The sequence below is a fragment of the Parasteatoda tepidariorum genome, chromosome 3 (genome assembly GCF_043381705.1).
Source record: "Parasteatoda tepidariorum isolate YZ-2023 chromosome 3, CAS_Ptep_4.0, whole genome shotgun sequence".
NCBI classification, from domain to species: Eukaryota; Metazoa; Arthropoda; class Arachnida; order Araneae; family Theridiidae; genus Parasteatoda; species Parasteatoda tepidariorum.
The window spans coordinates 32,310,428-32,331,494 of record NC_092206.1 but is presented as its reverse complement, the minus strand read 5'-3'; the positions used below and the strand labels follow the sequence as shown (position 1 = coordinate 32,331,494).

Genomic DNA, 21,067 nt, shown 5'->3' with positions numbered 1-21,067 from the left:
ATAGTTGTATAGTGTAGTACATGAATGTTCATTTAGGCCATTAATGAATGAATTGAACAATTGAGTTTCCAGGAAATAATGTACAAATCGTTGAATGTAAATTTAGATTTTATTAAGCATAATTTGAGATTTAGACAATGGCCATTTCTTCATCTAAAAAATAAGAAATCCCTTAAAGGGATGAAATCAGAATACTCTCTATTGAGAGATCATACAGCCAGAATATCATTTCTGACGGTTAGAAAATTGAGACTGGGGAGGCCCCAAAAGGGCTCCCAGCCTCCACAAATTTGAAATTAAAAAGTTAATATAATTATTCGTAACGGACATAGAAAGTATGGGTAGGAGATCCAAAATTGGCGATTATCATAATATATCATAGCCAAAACAAAGCCAACTAGCATATCAACCTGGGTTTAAAAGAACACCTTGGAGATCACGAGTCGCCAACAAATGTATGAGAATTATTACAACCATGCAACCGAAACATTTAACCGTTGGAAATTTAGAATAAAAAGTTATAAATAGATTTTTGTTTTCGATATGAGGCGAAAGTGAATTAATATGTATGCTTAGTAATGAAATAAAAAAAAAGTATCCGTTGCATTGATCTAGAAGAGAAGAAGTAAATATTTTATGTTCATTTTAAAAGATTAAGTTTGTGATTTATTTTAAATATAATTCTTCTATTAATAAAAATCAGCTTAAGTAATCAATGATAATTTAAAAGATAGGAAATAAATATGTAATGCCAATTATGGTTGTGGCATCACAGTAACGAAGTATTTCGTCCTTCTATTTTCTTCCAAAAGAAAAAAAATCAGCATTTCCTAATGTACCTTTCTTTTATAATAATCCCCTAATAGTGGGCACCATGTAACTGGGTCAATATCACCTTAATAATAAATTGAACAGAATGTCACCCTAGTAACAAATAGAGCAAAGAGGTGATTTAGACCCATATCAGATGCCGGATTCGCACCCGGCATACTTCTGGTACGGGGCCAACTGCTTGACCACCATACAGGACTATCGATTTTTATCCGCTCTTTATTTTCGATAGTCTAGACATCATTATAAATTTCGTCATTCTGCTAAGCATTCATCCGAAAGGCACACGATGAGATTTCCAGTTAAAGAAACATTTTCGCCATATATTTTCCATTTTGTTACAAATCACTTGATTTTGCAACGAAATAATTCTCAAAATTGACGAAGCATAGCTCAAAAATGGCTAAATTTTCAAAAGTAAGAGTTTCATTTTTGAGAGTATACGAGCTATGGAGCACCGCTATTAGGGCCAACGGTACAGATGGATTTTAAATTAAATATTTTATAGCTGTTTTACAAAAAACAACATCTGCTTAATGATCGTATTAAATTATATTTTATACATACTATATCTTTATATTATAAAATCGTAAACACCACCGATGACACTGATGTTGGTGTTCAACTTAGCGTTAATTTTTTTCTTTCTTTTCTTGGCAGCGCAAAAACTATAAAACTTAGAAACTTTAAATAACAAAAATGTGTAAAAAATGCAAAGAAAATACAATGTTATCAAAAGTTTAACATTCGATACTTGGTTTAAGAATTATTAAGTACTAGACCTGTTGGGGAAAAATACAATACGAGCCACTCGACAGGCAGCAAGAATGCAAATACAGAGTAAAAGTTCAGTATGAAATTACAAAGATATCTAGAAAAATAAAGTATAAGGAAAAAAAATTATGCAAATATGACGAAAAAAAAGTAAGTTTCAACAATTAGTTTCAGAATTATCAATTGTTAAAATTGAAACATCCCTGAGGATGATCCGAAGACATGCCATCGCAATTTTGTTCCTCTGCAGAGGGGATGACTGCCCTGTTTTTGTAGCTAGACAGCCTACTCATGAAGTCGAGGAGTTAACGGTTAAACAGTTTAACGAGAACCGATACCGCACACCCTCGGTACCTATGCAAGCTGATCAAAAGGGTCACTAAACTGCTTGCTAATCTCAACCAGTGATGCTTGACTTCGGTGTTTTACTCGGAACCGTGTCTTTACGATCAGTCCACTCTGGGACTTATCTTCGAGAATAAAGGCAATAATGAATGAGTAACAACTATTGGGGTTGATGAGCGAAGTAAGCAGGGGCAAAGCTTCTTGTTTATTAAAAAAAAACTCAATTTCTAAGTTGAAAAAAATGAAGTAAAATTATTTCATATCTTTTTATTCTATTAATTCAGCTATCCAAAGTAGGTTCGGTTGCAATAACTTCAGAAAATAAGGAATTTTGAAGAACTATAACATTATTTTAGTGTTTTATAATTAAAACATATCTTTCTATTGGCTGATAAATCAACAAATTTATGCTTAATCGTGCTATAGCTCTAGATTAGAATATGTTTTGCAAATATGAAAATAAATAAGAACTATTCATTTATTTTTTTCTACAAGATCACTCAAGCTATTGATTATTGACACAGCAAAAGTATTTTTCGTCTTTAAGCACATTTATTGTTTTCTAAAAATAAAATTCTGAATAAAACATACAGTTGCAAAATTAAATCGGTAGGCATATTCTGAAATATTTTATCTCAATGAGATAAATAAAAATATCTTCATTCTAGATTTATAAAATGCTTTTTTAAAAATTACTATTATTGTTTTTAGAATCATTCCATAGAAAATATTCTTCATAGCTGTCAACATAAAGTAGAAATAAAATTCCTTATCTTATATTTATTCTATTATTTTATGTCTATCAAAATATAAAAAAGGATGATTTTATTTATGATACCCTTTTTTCCTTTTTCATTGAACTGAATAATGCCATTTTTTCAACAAAAAAAAATAAAAAAATTCTTAAGCTTGTTTAAAAGAATGCTTATAAAAGAACATATTTATAGCGATTTATAAATTTTTAATAATATAATACATTTTATTTCCTTACTCGAGGAAATTTATATCAAAAGGAAAAAATAGTTATAGTTAAGAAGCATATGGAACAATATTTTCTTAAGAATTCCATTTTTACATTTTCCAGAAAGGAATTTGAGATATTATATTTCTACCACAAACTTCAAAATATATTTTATAATAAATATTTGAATCAAAAGAGTTTGATTTTTTTTGTTTACTGAATTAAATAAGCTACTTAAGTCCAATGAATCTCCATTTTCAATAATACTTCATGTTGGAAAGCATTTCTCAAGAGTATACCAATACTATCATTAGTTTACATATCATTAGTTTACATATTTTATGTAATTGTCTGATTCAAATACTAACTATATGCTGCAAGTACTGTTAAATAAGTTATCTAAAATTCAAGCTACATATAAATACTAGAATTATAAAATTATAGAATTAAAATATTATATAAGAACAAATAGAAAGAAAATCATATCACTATTTCTTCCCTAATAGAAAATTTTACAGCTACAATTAGCGTATCTAAATACCATGAGATTTCATATAAGCTAGCAGCAATTAGGTTATATATTACATTTAGTTGAATATAATCACATATAATGGCTAAATTATTACGACTTCAGTTCTACAATAATTGAAGATGAATAATTTAATAATTTACTATATAGATGAAATTAAATAATTTACTATACCATATTGGCATTTTTATTGCATTTAAGAGTTAATCAGGACTTAAATAAATGCGATCATCAAGGTAAATTCATTTCATTTTTGTTATGTTCCTTTTGTGCTTAGCAGATGTCTAGTCTATATATATATATATATATATATATATATACATTGTTCAAGATGTCGATCAATATAAAGTATAATAGGTTTGTTTGTTTAGCTTCTTTTGCAATTTGACATNATATATATACACATACTAACGTATGGGAATTTGCAACACTCTGAAGGGGCTGTCGAAAATGGGAAATTTATTTCACATGTTAACAGTGGTACAAATAAACGATCAATTTTTTCATGTTAAGGAAACGAAAATATTGTTGACGGAAATCAGTACTTTGTGAGTCCATCATTCTGAGTGATGAGATCATGTTACACATCGTGGCATTGAATTGTACGGACTCTGAATAAATTAATGGAGAATAACATTACATATAGCTTTGACTTGACTCCAAAGCTCTGTATTATTGTGTGCCCCAAAAGCAGTACAAGCAAGTCACCGACCTATGAAATCCAAGACATGCTTAATGAGTGATATATCCGGGCAAACCATGGAAAAGGTGAAATCTGTCGAGTATTGAAAAAGCGTTGTGTAGTTTTAAAAACATTTGCGCGGTTATTATCCTGCTTAATTAAAGCACCTGGAATGAATTGAAGAATAAAGAGAGCTTACATCTCCGCATGATCCTTTTATAGTACACCACTTTTGAAGTTGCCCGTAATTTGCACTTGATGAAATTGATAATTATATCCAAATAACTCCTCATACCATAATGTTTGGTGTTTATATTATATGACGCTGGAAATTACACTGTGAGAGCTGACGTTTCCTCTCGAAAGTTTGTCACAGATTTTCCATTATTGTACTCCAGATATTGTAGCGAAATTCGTCGCGAAAAAAAATGTATTGCAACTGCGTTGCGTAGCCCATTGAAATCGGTGGTTTCTGTGAATCAGTGTCAGAGTTAAGTTAGCATGCGAAGAGAAGCACTGGCTCGCAGTTGATGCTGCAGCAGGCGGAACCGAATCTTTGAAATAGACAACACAATAAAAAACATGTAGCCGAGCTCCAACGTTATGCTTTAACACTAGAAAATGATTTACTGTCTGTCACAGCCATGCAGATGAGGTGTCTACCGTACCTTTCTGTTGTGCTATAGTGTGCGCATCAGTCAGGTTTTCACATTGTATGTTTCATCTATGTCCATTTCCTACAAATAAGTATTGCTACTGTGGCATTAAACTGCGTGCAGGATATGTATTCTTGACATGAAATACCAACCTCTAACATATCATCGATTCAGCCTCGTACGATTTCTGATTTTGTCTCTACATGTCTAAGGCCGCTTAAGATCTGCACAATCAGCATCGGCCAGCATTTGAAATTTGTGAATAGGGAAACGATCTGTTCACCTTGCCCTTTCTCATATCCAGCTTCTTCTGGTGATATCTTTGTTGCCTGTGGAGAGTGCGGATGATGATAAACCAGAGGAGCTGTTAGCGCGATACTGTATCATGGCCCTGCTCTAGACGTTCTTGGACAAGGTGGACATGAAACAACAACCACATGAGCTATGTTATTTGTAGGAATGGTGATCTGCTTTTGGCGAGACATGATCGCGGTCAGAAGATGACTAACTGCTAACAACGTATATTTGCAGTCGTACATAGAAAAAATGGCAGAAAAGGAGTTGGTTCTTGTTCAGCACATGCGCAATTGATTTGTAATTCCAATAAGTTATATGTGTTACTTTACATTTCGTATAAATTGGATTCATTTTTACGTAATACCTTCGTGGTGTAGCAATCTTCACATCTGTGAGAGTGTATATAAGGGTCCCCTTCAACTGAAAACTAAATAAAGCAAATATTACAACCTTATTCCTTTTAAATTATAGAGAAAGGATTCCATTCTCTTATGACGTGCCTAATTAATATTTTGAATTTTTTTTTCCATTTTATTCACAGAAGTTTGTTTCATTGAGACTAGTTATAAAATTATAAATTTTTAGTTTATTAGCAATTCCAAAATTTAAACTTAAAAAATAAAAACAAAAAATCTCCAAAATATTTAGTTTGGAAAGTAATTTTAATTAGTCTAATTTGAATTAAAGAAGAGAAATAATACATATTTAAAAATATAGATTAATTACTTAATAAATGTGTCCATGTAATCATCCTTAGGTTAAACTGGGAGAAAGTAGCATCCTTTTCCACATTAAAAGGACCCTTAACTTTTGAAATAATAAGAAATTTTCTCAGTCACAAGGTATTTTTAAAAGAGTATGCTAATAAAATTAAAAAAGAATGATTGCCTTATTATTTTATGCATTTGGATAATTCTTTTTACAAAAATATTTACACTCAAGCAAATAAGAAAATACTACCTTCAGGTATCAAACAAAAATCATCTTAAATTATGAGAATATTAAAAAAAAACTTTTGTGAAAATTGCTGTTAATGACTAAATGTTAGGTTAACAGTAATTATTAACGCAATATCTTTTTTATTTAACAAATATAATTTAGTTAGGATTTTCAGAAACAAAGGTTAATTTATACAGAATTTTTAAATTTCTGTAACATTTAAAAAAAACCCACAAAAACTGCCTAAAGCGTGGAGTAAATTAGTGTTACAAATCCAGAAATGTGAAACTATTGAGCCTTTAATAAACATTTCAAATTAGATGAAACTAAAAATTAAAAATCTTTTTTTTAATCGCAAAGCCTGAAATTGTGAAAAAAAGAAATGAAGTTTAAGTGAATGACTTTCGACAAAAGTTAATTTGACAAACTTTTTAACTGTATGATACATACTGAGTGTGACCATGTTTTTTTGACTTTCAAGATTTTCGAACAATGAGGTCTGGGAAAATGTTGCAGCTGCTGAAAGCATTAGTCAACAACTAATTAGCTTTTAATGACCTTTTAATCATTCGCTAAACAGACAGCTTTATAATGGAGTTGAATACTTTTATTTTTTAATTGTCAGGAAAGATTATTTAAACTCATTTATATTCACGGAAGACAGATTCAAATTTCAAACTAAAGAGTCTTTTCCTTTAAAAATAAAAACATTCTAATGGCACAATTTGAAATGAGCATAGAGTTTTAATTATTAGCACATACATGAACAACTTTTCCAGCTTTTTTAATGTGATTTTTTTTAAGCTTTGGTATGTTTCTAAAGGAAACAATAGTGCTAAATTGCATTCTCTATTGCTTGATTTTGGAATTTCCAGATAAGTAACTGGTTTCTTACAAACCTAAAACATTGCTTCCAGTGTCAAAGTTTTTAATGCAACATTTAAAAAAATAGACAAAAACATTTGTGAAGAACTAGTCCTAATTTTAAGCTACTTCCCCACAGAAAGCGCGTTTTAGATTTTTTTTAAAGGTGGGAAAAAGTAGACTATACATGTCAACATCTTTCCTGAAACATATACAGAAGATAAATAAAAATTGATTTCAATTTCGAAATTTGTTAAACACGAGCAAAATATTAATCTTTTAATATCAAAAATGCACTTAACTTAAGCTTTTAATTAAAAGCTTTTCAACGCCTTTAATTTGCTACACTGTAATTATCATTTTAATTAATATTTATTTTATACTATTACATTCATCCATTTCTCTTTAACAAATGAGATAGTTCGCAACAAATGTTATTTGTCTGCGAATTTCACACAATTTGGGTTTTAAATATCAAAAGGAAATTATAGCGGAAAATGGCGCTTCGAATTAGAAAAACAACAATGATGTTAATACGATGCATTTCATATCTTTCTAATCTAGCAAACAAAAAGGAAACAATTCACTACCCATAGGTAGTCAGCTTGACATTGAAATCGAAGCGCTGAATCATCGTTAATTTAAATATTTTATGCTTCATAATACTCCTGTAGCTACTTATTTATCTTATTCAAATGGGAAACACTATAGTCATCTATAATATTTTACTTTTTCAGTTTGTTTTAAGCAATTATTTAAAAAATATTAAAGAATTAGCTATACTGTAAGTTAGTTGTAGAAGTTCATTTTCTCAGATAACCTTAAGTCATAATTTATGTAAAGCTGGATCTAACCCAGAAAAATGAGAAAGTGCTATGTTTCTTCCGAAAAAACACGCGTGATACCTTTGGAGACTATCCACTGCTGTAATTCTTCTTATCACTGGTTACATATCTGTACATCTCTTTCTGATTGCGCTGGAGCTGGAATCATTCGTGTGCAGTTTTGTTTCAGTCTCCTGGTTGGAAACTTCGCGACTTTGACGGAGAGTTACAGTCGATTCAAATAACTTTACATTCAACGAGATTATTTTGAAAGAACAGTTATCCCTTCTGCACCACAAGCTCTTTCCTCTGATAATGAGGCCAAGAACTCAAGTGTCATGGCATACAAGACTTTGCACGAGAATTTTCATAATAAAGTGTAATTTCAGTGGAGTCCCTCCCACTAAGGCATTGCGGGGAATAAGAATACGGAATGCTTAACCATGAAGGGATCTTTGGTTCTCCAGAAACCTTCTGGAAATTTGGGATTCCTTTTAGCTAAATTACTGGGGTTTCCAAGTGCTTCTCTCGTGAGATGACTTTCAATCTTTCAAGCGGAAAACCTTGGAATGCACTCTTCTCTAAACCAAAGCGATTCTTAACTCACCTCGTGCGACTGCAGTTGCAACATCCAGAGTCCTGACAGGTGAAAATTGTCTTCTAGCCCATATTTTTCGTTTAAATCTAATGAGTGGCATTTGATAATAATAATAATTAAAATAGTGTTGAATGTTAGGTTGTCAGGCATTTATTTAGAATAATATTGTGTTTTTATAAGAATAAAAACTTAGTTATGATTAGTTAGTTATTTAGATTTATTTTCTATTCTTTCTAAAATGGCTGTCGAAATTTTACGCATAAAAGGTGCTCGTGCCGCATACTATCTCACCATTACGAAGTTTGCCTGTCATACGATGACAGATCTTGCTTTTTTGAGCAAAAGCATATATACTGTGCGATACTCAAGCTATCACTCGATAGGTGAGCGAGGAAGTAGTACAGCACGTGGAGCATTTGGATAAATTTATTTTCTTTATTTTTTTTCATTATTTTTTTTAAATCTTGCCTCGCGACAAAGAGGGAAAGAAAGCTGAAATGTCCCGAACTCATATTTATGAGGGTTTACATGATTCAATGACTACCGAGCAGATATTAAATTATTACTAAAATTCAATGCATAGAGCATTTTGAAAATATAGTGGATATCTTTGCAAAATAGTTAAAATGGAAATCTTTCCATGCGGACAAAAGAGAGAAAAACAACTAGTTATATAATGTCCCATTAACATGACCTATATTATAATTATTTTTAGTTTAAAATGAAAAGATTAACACCAGTTGCTGAAAATTATAGGTCAAAGCCAAATAATTTTGGAAACTTTCATCATTTTATAAACAGGCAATTTCGATAAATTAAAATATTTAATTTTGAGAAGATTTTTTAAACTTATTTATATTAGTTGAAGACATATTAAAGGCGTGCATTTAGAAAATTCACATGTTAAAAAAAAATTCGTATATTTAAAATTTGATTTTCTGAAGAGCTATTCAACCGATTGCGCTCAAATTCTGTACTTTGCCATGTTAAATCACAAACTGTAAAAATTGCAATTGTGTTTGATGAAAAAAAAATTTTTTTTTGCAATTCAAAATTTTTTAGACTATTATTAAATAAAAGGATAAAAAATAATGAATGTTTACTAAATGCATGGAAATACCTTTGGATAAACTATTTTTTTAATTGTGTGCAAAAATTTTCAATTCACTTCAATAGTTCTCGAGACATGGTGAAATACGCAAAAATAAAATTAACATTATGGGGTCCAAACATTGCATCGCTCTCCTGATCAAACAATTGGGACCATATTTCCCAGGTTGAGGTGACCCTCTATATTAGGGTCAGAAATTTGAATCCGAAAAAAAGTATGTTTCTTCAAATAAAGTACTTATTTTTCAAATTGCTGCAACATCATTATTTTGGGCTTCTGAATTAAGGGGAATTCATTGAAAAAAAGGTATGTTCGTTCGGAGAAAGTGTGTTTTTGTGTCTATTTTCGCAGTTTAAAGTATCGTCTTAATTATTTCATTAACCTATTTGAGGTCACCATTTTGAACCATCAAGTTTGAGTATCGAAACGTGAGGATCCTATTATTAGATAAAAAGTTGTTCAAGGTGGTCCGCTTTTTTCTTTTTTTTTAATGTTGAGCTCAGTAAATTAATCTTTAGTTATTAATATTAATTAGCTGTGTATTATTAATAATAATCAAGTAAGTTAGTTAAAATTAATAATCTTCATAGAATTTATCATACTTACCAGTTATTATAAATAAAAATCAGTGAGGTTTGGTCAATACTATAATTTATTCAAAACCACCTTACAATTTTGATTCTAAAAATATAAAAAATTCCTTGAGACGAAAGATATGTTAAGGAAAATCATAGCTCTGTGTCTTGATTTTCCTTAACATGTCGAAATATTAAATACAGAAGTACTATGAATATTAACTTTTACGTCTTGTAGAGCTTTGCAGATATTTTACTAAATTAAATGCAATGAAATCAATACATGAGCTGTTTCAAATATTTTATAGGGTTAAAAAAATGTGTTTGAGGAGCAATATTAAAATGATTAATCTTAGCTAACATGATGATATATAAAGAAATACAAATTGAATTTTCAAACTAGTATTTAAAATTAAAACATATATATAAACTCGTATTGCTCATAACTCTTTATTTCTTTTAACTCTACTATTCTCCACTACGACCGATTTATTATCACAATACATAGTTATGTAAAAATTAAATAAGGTTCAATTTTCGACAAATTATGCTTAATTCTAAGCACTAACAGTATTTCATTTGTAATTGTTAAATATAATCATTTCATAAAATTAATGCGCATAATTTATCCCATTTACTAGAAAAACAAAAAAATTATTAATGCACCAACCTTTTAAAATAGTTTCAATGTTTTGATAATAAAAAATATGGAGAAATACGGTAGAAAAAAGTTCAGTTAGTGCTACTTGCGAATGAAAAGGAAAGGATACCATGGCATCTCTATCAATATAACAGTATAATTTACAGAAAACATTTCTTTACGGCAAAGTTCTAAAAATCCTTGAGGCAACACTAGAATAAAGAAGCAATTTTATTAAATTCTCAAGCCCACTTTTTGATGAAAATCTCACGATTTCAATTCTAAATTATTGCTAAAAATAACAAAATACTGTTTGAGGATTGTTAATTTGTCGTATTGGAGAATTTTTTTTATTTTGTTATGACAGTTGTATTGCTTAGTTTCGAAACTTGTCAAAAACCAAAGCTCGTTTTCTACAAAAGCTGCAAAAGTAGGCTCAAATGCCAAAGTTTCATGAATAACATAAATTTTAAATATTTTATAATTCATTATTACATCAAATATAATTTCCTTCTTTAATCATAACCAAATAGTTTTTGCATATAATACAAAAAATATAATCAACAGTTGAAAATCCGAGTTAATTGCTTGTTAGTTTTTAATGACTTTTTAATCATTTCTGAACAGTTTTGCGATCGAGTTAAATATTTTCACTTTTTAATTGATAAGGAATATTCTTTTTATCTTTTTTATGTTCATGGAAAACAGTTAAGTTCTATTTTGAAACTAATGAAACTAAAGAAAGAGAAACAAAAATAATGAATAACAATAGCACAATTATAAACAAGTTTAAAGATGTGGAACATTTTTTGCCAGTTCTTGTTAATAAGTAAGTTTTTCTGAAAATGCTCTGAGTAAAATGGCACAATAGAAGTGACATTTACCTTGCCTTATTTAGGAACTTATTAGGGACGAAAATAAAACTGAAAAAATTGACCAGGGTTTCAAAATGACTCCGCATAACGCATAATGCAAGCGTCATTTATTTATTATTGCATGGAATTCAGAAGACATGTTCAAGCATAATTAAATTTATTTTTAAGTGAACTACTAAAACTGACCACCAGCTTCAGGAAATGTTATCTGGCTATAAGTGCTTTTCAAACACTCATTAAATAATAAAACTTATTTTAAAAATTCTTTCTTAGTTTATTTTTCAATTCCAAAAGAAGTTTGATATAAAGTCAATTAAATTCATGGAAAATGGATTCAAATATATTACTAAAGAGATATTTACCAGAAAAAGAAGGAAAAAAAAAAACATAATAGAACAAAATTTGAAACAAATTTAAGAGCTTTAATATATACTGTGAACCGAGACAATATAGGCAGATGTTTTTACACTTCCGATGTTCTGTCACATTTCTAAGCGAATTAAAAAAATAAAATTACCAGAAAATAAAAAATGGAAAATAAAAAAAACTGTTTGTTGACAAAATTGGAGAAGTTTTTTATTTAAACATTGTAAAGTTTCCAACGATAAAGATAAATGTTAGATTTTTTACCTCATTTCAAAAATTTGTTAATGAACACACATGTATTTTTAAATGCCTTTCTCTAAATTTAAATGAAAGGATGTAAACTGCAAATATCCTAAACGAATAGCGGTAATTAGATTTTTAAGATTTATATATATATATATATAACACTGGGGGTTCCGCGTTCGGCTGACCACCTAACCGGAACATATGCTCCTGCACCCCAGAGCCCAAGGTCAAGAAAACTGAGATGGGCACAGTCGGCCTTGGCCCTCTTAATGGGCTGTCGCGCCACTGAGTTAGTTTTTTTTTTTTATATATATATATATATATATATATTTATTGTCGTTTTGGAAAAATATTTTATTAGTTAGATCAGAATATTTGCGTTGCATTAAAAAATAATGCATGCATTTCTCAAGGAAATCAATTAAACAAAACATATAGCAATATAATAATTAATTAAACTAAGTGAATGGCATCTTGTGATTATTTAATAATAAATAATAAAAAAGTGCTTACTTCTCAAACTATTTTTAAAAATTACATTATTTTAATTACATTTTTCATTTTATTTATTTTTTTATTTATTATTTAATTATTATTTAATTTATATTTACATTCATTGCTTCACTTTGTAAGTATTTAAACAGTCAAATACTCAACTTAAAAGTGTTTGCCACAAAAGTCTTATAATTATTCCTCGATATTGAAAAGAATAAATAATTTAAAAATATGGAAACAATAGCTTTTCGTAGCTTATTATATTCTTTCAGAACGAAAATTAGTATGAAATAAATGTATATTTACTCAGTGAAAGAAATTGCAGTAAAATTACCATATTGTATGGTCATGACAATTGTGTTTGAAAAAAATACAAGATTGTGTTTAATAAAACCAAAGCATAACGATATTTGATCCATTAATTTGGAACTTTTTTCTGTTCATATAGTAGCGGTTTATCGGAAATTCTGGCTTTCAAAAGTACAGTTCTTATTTCCTAACGGTTAGTAAAAAATTCAAAATTGAGTTTTAAATAAAACCGAATAAATGGCTTTTAAGCCATGGATAAAATTACCGAATTTTATCACACGTTATTAAAACCACATTAACTTAAATAAGTTAACCGAAGATAATTTAACGAAAATCATTAACATAGCGCTTCGGTAAAACTTGCCAAGCTTTTTAGCTTTCCCATTGAACCAGAAACACCGTAAATTCAACCATATTTTGGTAGTTTTGAGCATAATTTTTTCTCGGTGTATAATTGCAAACGAAAAATCTTCAACAATAAATTTTTTCACACAATATTATTCTCCAACCAATGCACACATATTATCATTTTATTCAGTACATTCCAAAGGAAAAATGTTTCGATAAAAAACAAATTTTTTGAGTGGAGTTAAGGTGGTTCTTTTTACGTGTTTAAGGGGTTACAGGTTCAATGACAAGCGTACAAGTACATCAAAGCGGTTTTAGTTATTTATAAAAGCAATTGTCATTGGATGAAGTATTAATTTGGACAAAGCAGCTTACCTCTAGTTGAATTTAGTTTATTATAATTCGTAAATAGGAGAAACTAAATATTTGATTGCAAGAATCCTTCAAATAACAACAGTATTTGCCTAAGAGTTGAGAAAATTTAAAAATAATATTTTATAAGAGTTGGGCTGTAAAATTTAATTGATTTCTAGGCTTTTTTCACGTTTCACAAATTCAGTTACATTAGAAGGAAATATCAAATGATTCGTGAATTTTCTTTCATTAATAGGGACAATAGTATTGGAATTAAGGACTCATATTTATCTTGAGAGTTATTGTAAGACCTAAACCACCCGAGCATAAATTCAAACAAGTTAACAATAAATCATAAATTCAAACAAAGCAACTTAACTCAAAAGAAGTTAAAGTTTATTATAATTCGTATATGGTATAATCTATATATTTAATTGTAAGAATCATCAAAATGTTTACTTAAACGCTGAAAGAAACATAAAAACATTGTTTTGTAGGAGATGGGTTGCAAAATTTAATGGTTTTTTGGATGTGTCTTCCAGTTACAAGAACTGAAATATACATTAAAATAAAAATATACTGGAAAAACGTGCGGTAGTAAGTAAATAATGATATCTTAACTGATCCGTGAATTTTATTTGAATAATAAGGATAATAGTAACGAAATTAAAGACTCATACTCAACTAGAGAATTAAATTCAGAGTTAAAGAAAACATAAATTAAAGTTAAATTTATTGAGCAAGCTTTATTTTAAGTTACACCTTTTTTTAAAATAGTATCACGGTCATAATTAAATGATATTTTGCATTAGTTGTGCATTGTATTTGAAGAATACGATGCATAATACCTTAACCGTAGACCACAAACAAATCGGTATAAAATAAAGTAACACATTTTAAGGGAAATTTGAGGGAATAAAAAAATATAAAATTAAAGATTAAATAAAAAAAAGAATTAATGAGTAAGCACAATTTTAATTAAAATTCTAAAAATCATCTTGCATAAAACTTTTAAATCCTTTAAACATAACTAAACACTAAAAAAAAATTCTCAAGAACTTTAACGCTTCAAAGTTAGGATTATGCTTCAAACTCTCTTTGATACTTTCTCTTCATCATAATTTATATCATCAAAAATGCCAAGCCATAAAAAAACTCAACCAAGATTAAAAGAGTACTTCCCTTTATCATAACTAACATTCTTTCATCAAGATTATTATGAATGAACAGTTTAATAACTCGTACTCGTGCTATCAGTCTCTGCTGGTAAAACTTTTCTTTTTACCTCTAGATGCCAGCTATGAATTAATGAGGAATACCAACACCAAAGAGAGTCGCTTGCCCAAAAGCTCTCACCTGGAGAGGCAGAGTATATCGAGTAAGTAGAGACCGTGATATTCCTTTGGCCTCCATCCAACTAGCAAATTGTCGAGTTTCCAGAGCACTTTTGAATGCATTTTAATGACATCTTGAATTTATTAATGAAAATGAATTGGCGGAAGGTGGAATATTTGATTTCAGAATAAAAATGAGTTTCGAAATGTATCTAGTCTTGTTTTTAATTTCTGCCGACAGTAATTTTAATGTTTTTTTTTTAAATTTATTATGAGAACTAAAGTAACTTTAACGCATTGAAATTTTTAAAAAGTGAAACAAATCGTGATTAAAACCTTTCAGGCTTAATATTGTAGTCTGAAAGTCAAGAAGAACAGAAGGCGAGGAAAAAAAATATTTGAGCATTGTCATTGTTGGCAACTTGAAAGAAAAGCTCTTTGTATGCTTTGAATAATGTTAATTTAAGCATTTTTGCATATTTCCAGAATTCTTTTGTATACATTTTAACGAAATCTTGAATATATTTATTAAAATTATTTGTTGGAAGGTAGAATATTTAATTTTAGAGTAAAAATATGCTTCTAAGCGCATTTAGTGTTGTTCTTTTTTGACTTCTTCTGCAAATAATTTTGACATTTTTTTAAACTATTATAGGAAATAAAATATTTTTAATGCATTAAAACTTTTTATAAGTAAACAAAAAAAATTTGTTTAAAATTTTTACTTGATATTGTGTATTATAGTCTGAAGTAGAAGAAAAAGAGTTAAAAAATTATTTACGTTTTTTAAACTATTATAAGAAATAAAATATTTTTAATGCATTAAAACCTTTTATAAGTAAACAAATAAAGAATTGGGATTAAAATGTTTACTTGATATTGTGCGTTATAGTCTGAAGTTTAAGAAAAAGAGGCGAGAAGAATTTGAAATTCTACCATAGTACATGTTTTAAAAATATTTGAATTTAGTTACTGTTTACAACTAAAATAAAAAGGAAAAGACCATTGCAAGCATTGCATAAAAAAATTGCTAGTTCGTTAATACATTTTTGAATATTTCTAGAATCCTTTGAATGCATTTTACAAAGATCTTGAATTTATAATTAAAAATGAATTCGAGGAAGGTAAGAATATCTGATTTTAAAATTAAAATAGGTTTCGAAATGTACCTGGTCTTCTTCTTTTTTAACTTAAGATTAATTCAAAAATAAGTATTTTTATAGCATTGCAGCTTTTAATAAGGGAAAAAATTAAAAATCGTGATTAAAACTGTTCATGCTTAATATATATTATCGTTTTAAAATTAAAGAAAAATGGGAGAATTTGAAATTCAGACATAGTAAATGCATTAAAAAAATTTTTAGTATTGTCATTCTTCTAAATTTAAATGAAAAGAAAATCTTTTTGTATACTTTGAATAATATATTGCTTCTTCCTTTTCACATTTTTGCATATTTCCAGAATCCTTTTGAATGCATTTTAAGAAAATCTTGAATTTATTAATAAAAATGAATTGCTGGAAGGTAGAATATTTGATTTTAAAATAAAAATAGTTTTTTACATGCATATGGTCTAGTTCCTTTTTCAACTTCTTAAGTGATAAAATAAAATTTTCAAAGCACTTAAACTTTAAATAAAATAAAATAAAAATAGCTATTAAAACATTAAAACTTTCCATACTTAATTTTCTTCATTGTTGCATAAAATCAAAGTCGACTTGGTCAGGAGAATTTGAAATTCTTCCATAGCGTATTTTTTTAAAAAAATATATTTGTATATAGTGTTTGTTGGTAACCAAGATATAAGATAAAACCCTTTGTATTAACTGGATATTATAATGCTTATTTTTTAAAAATACTTTTGCATATTTACTGAACCCTTTTGCCACATTTTAATAATATCTTGAATTTATTAATGAAAATGAATTGGCAAAAGGTAGAATATTTGATTTCGAAAGGAAAACAGGTATAGACATGCATCGTGTCTTATCCGTTTCCGAATTCTTAATATATTTAATAGAGGAACTAAAATATTTTAAATGCATTGAAACTTTCAATCTAAAAAATTTACAAAGCGTGATTAAAAGTTCCATGCTTCTTAATATTGCATATTGTCGTCTAAAACAGGCAAAGAGAATTTTAAATTCTCCTCGCCATCGAATTTGTTTTAAAAAATGTTTGAATACAGTTATTATCGGCAACCTTAAAAAAATAAGACTAGCCCTTTGAATACATGAATAAATGTATTCACGTATAGTAAAGTCTGTAATATAAAGTACAGTTGAACTAAGTTCAATATGAACATTTCAAAAAGAATCTTCCTTGCTGAACTTTTGCTTAGTATCTTCCTCTTAGTAAGTGGTCAACAATCTCATGGGTTTTGATTGAATAGAAAACAAAGGAAAACTTAAATATTTTTCCCTGATATTTGATGTAACTGAAAGTGTTCAGCTTTGATTTTGATTTTTTTTTCTCCTTTTTGTATTTTTTTAAATTTTTTTCTTCAATTTAAAAACAAAAATATAATACTTCTAATTGTGAAATTTCCTGCTTTCGAACCCTTAATTTTTTATATTTTATAATATAAAATAGAACCTAAAAATGATCAACTAACTTCAATGGTAAAGGAATTATGATAAAGGAAAAATGTCTAAAGTAAAAAATAACGAAATCTCAATGACGTTACTATCAAAAAATGAAAAAAAAAGATACTGAGAAAAGAGCAGTAAGTCCAATGTGGGGGGGGGGATTATTTTTGTTTCTTAATTATGATAAAAATATAATTTTTTTCACCACTTGAATGGAAACTAACTGTATTATTTTTTATTAGTAATAAAAAGCTCGTGATTTTTTTTAGTCTTAAAATTTATAATATAATAAAAAGAATGACAAATAATAGCTATATTTATATGTTCATCTTTATGGGGTTCAGCCTTACAGAAATGTAACATTAGTAGGTCTTTTTAAGCTTAATTTACAGAATTGATGTGTAACGTTAGCTTGATATTTTATGATCATGCGTTGAAAATTTTGCATGCAGATGGAATCAATCAATCATGAAAAATTATTCAAAACATATCAATAAATAAAAAGTATATTTACATAATACTATAAAGTCATCACATAATCTTTAGAAATGTTTATTTTGAACCATATTTTGCTGTGGTTAAAAAAGTTACAGCATTGCACACTGGATAAATATGTCAAACCAGTAAGTAGGAAATAGAAATGAATTTTTCAAAACATTTATGAATTAATCATTAGTGCTAATCATTAATTCAACTAACATTTGGGGATTACGGTAATCAGATATTGTTTTTAAAATATTGAAGTTAAACTAGATTTAAAAATTTAAATTTTCAGTTAAAAGCCTGTAGCTTGTTATCTCTAATAACGAATTTTATTACCTAGCTACATACATTTTAGAAATATCCTTAGCTGCATAAAAGGCAGAAATTCGGTAATGAGAATTAAACTTGATTAAATAAATCCACTTTATTTCTACCTAAGTTGGTAAAAATAAGAATTTATTTACTTAAATTTTGACGCATTGATTGAGGTTTTCCCAATGACAGATGCTTTAAATGTAAGATAGAAATTGAATTATAAATAAAGGTTTTTCATATATTTATTAATTTATAAATCCACTGAATTTCTACCCAAGCTGATTGAAATAAGGAATTAGTTAATTTGATTGTTGATATATTAAATGAGGTGCTTGCGTTTTCAAAATTATTTAAGGAATTTAAAAGCAAATGATAAAGATATTTTGAAATTAAAAAGAAGTTTTTATTTTTATTTTTTCATTAATTTGTTATTCCGAAAATGTTGTTATTCAAAATTGAAACCATTGATTAACTTCACGCAAAGTCAACCTACGATGAGAAGACTTTTTTTTTTAAACAGAAGGTGCTTTCATAAATAATAATTTGTTTTCTTTGCTAAAATATTTTTCTTCCTCTTTTAGTTGTTAACTGCTACACAGTTTAACAATTTTCATGCTAATTTGTTTTATAACTAGAAAAAAAAAATTTGTAAAATGCTCGATCTGTATAAGTATAAGAACCATAAAATAAATTAACTTGCATTAACAAAGTCATCCCTGTTTACAATAAATGATATTAAAATACATGTTATATGCAAAGAGGAAAATTTCTGAAAAATTATGTTAAAAATTACCGGATTTCACGGTGCCAGAACTTTTTCTTGTAAAAACCATTTTTACAGTAAAATTGTATACATTAATTTACTGAATTACAGTGATATTTACTGAATTACAGTGATTCAGTAAATATTACTTTGAAATTTGGAGTACATCAGATATCCTGTTCCGTAGGGTAAAGATGAATTTTACGTAATATGTACTGACACACTGAATGTCGGAACTTTTTACCGTAATTTTTCAGGTGTTTTCTTTTCAATGTACTTTATTTGTTTCGTATCAAAACAACTTAAAATATTGTTATGTATAACCAGCTATTATTTAATATTATAATATACAGCATCGATATGTGTATACATTACGTACATAATATTTTTTATCAATTTATTAAAGTGTTTAGGAAACACCATTTTATTCGCATTGATGTAAAAATCTTTAGTTCTTTTTTTTCCAACTCAACACTTTTTCCTGCTGCCTATATGTGCCAATTTTATTTTGTTCCTCGAAATAAAGTCAAAATTTATGTGAATGCAACCTGTTTGAAAAAGATGTTACAAAAATTCTTTTTTTTTCACACTTCCTCTTTCTAGATTTCATTACATCTCTAAGTTCTGGAAACCGAGCAACAGAAAGAGAAATGGCTGCCTTCAACCAACTTTTCATTGCCGTCATTTGGATCTGTCAGTATCTGACGTTGAAACTGATGATCTCCTACTGAATTGAAAAGAGCAGTTTATGTCCTGGATTCTCAGGAAGGGATGAAGTTGTTACCCGAAAAAAAAACGGGAAAAATTCTGTAAAATATAAAAGAGAAAAGTTATTTTACGGACATTTTTGACATTTATTTTTTTTTCAACAAACTGATCGCATTAACAGAAGCTTCTTTTATAACTCAAATTTTCGGCAAGTATGTTTTAGACAGATTGAAAAATGCCATATTAAATTATGTTATGTATAACACATAATTTAGCTTTTACTTATGGTACAGTTAATGATGTCTATTACATAATATAGTTTTGCCTAGAGTTTAACATTACTGTTTTATATAATTACTATTGATGTAATTATAAAAAATGTTTCAAAAGAAGAAAAATTCGTTTACAAACGTTAAACAATAAAATATGCGAATAAGATAAATAAGGAATTTACGGTCAGTGTTATAATATTTCAAATAACTGATATATAACCAAAATCCTCATAAATCTCAGCTATAGTTTTCAATAATAAATTTTTCATAATTTTTTTCACTCTGTTTAATTAAGTTTTAAAAATTTCCTGCAAATTGGAAAAACTGAAATTTAAATTTAAAAATAAATGATGGAAAAACTATTTTTAACATTTGTTATATTGTAAAGAATTATTAAACACTGTAAAGAGTTTTTTTACGGACCTTGTTAACCTTTAGTTCTTTCAACAAATTGATGGCATTCACAGAATTATTATTTTAGAAAGTATGTTTTAGATATTTTGATTTATAATATAAATAAATAAGAATTAAGCTTTCAATTATACAATTTATAATATTATTGAATGACATATAGTTTTACTTAAAATTTACCATAACCGCTTTAGATAGCAGTATATTTAATGTTTAAGTAATTAACAAACACATCTTGAAAAAAAAAGGAGAAATTCTGCTAAACATAAAAAGGAAGTTAGTTTACGTACGATATAAACATTTAATTTACGTACTGTATTCTAAGTATATGCAATATAATTAACCTAAATATCTTTTGAAAATTGAGTATTAATAAAGTATTAATAATTGTAATAAAGTATTAATAAAGTATAATAATTGAGTATTAATAATTGAGTATAATAATGAATAAAAAATTTACGTTCAGTGTTGTAGTATTTCAGATATCTAATGTAATAAATAATAGGCTCTTTCCTGTTGAATTCCAGCCCTAATTTTTTAAATATTTTTTATTCAAACGACTTAATTAAGTGCTA

The 21,067-nt window shown here is 27.9% G+C and overlaps 1 protein-coding gene across 2 annotated transcripts in view; it reads left to right on the top strand.

Moving 5' to 3' along the window:
- Positions 1-20,207, top strand: part of LOC107447254 (lachesin) — a 108,633-nt gene extending 88,426 nt beyond the window's left edge. For both annotated transcript variants that reach the window (XM_071178475.1, XM_071178474.1), the window contains exons 9-10: positions 14,911-14,997; positions 19,705-20,207. In XM_071178475.1, the coding sequence (XP_071034576.1) occupies positions 14,911-14,997; positions 19,705-19,832 (215 nt within the window). In that variant the 3' untranslated portion in view covers positions 19,833-20,207. The remainder of the gene's footprint in view (positions 1-14,910; positions 14,998-19,704) is intronic.
- Positions 20,208-21,067: the final 860 nt, after the last annotated feature.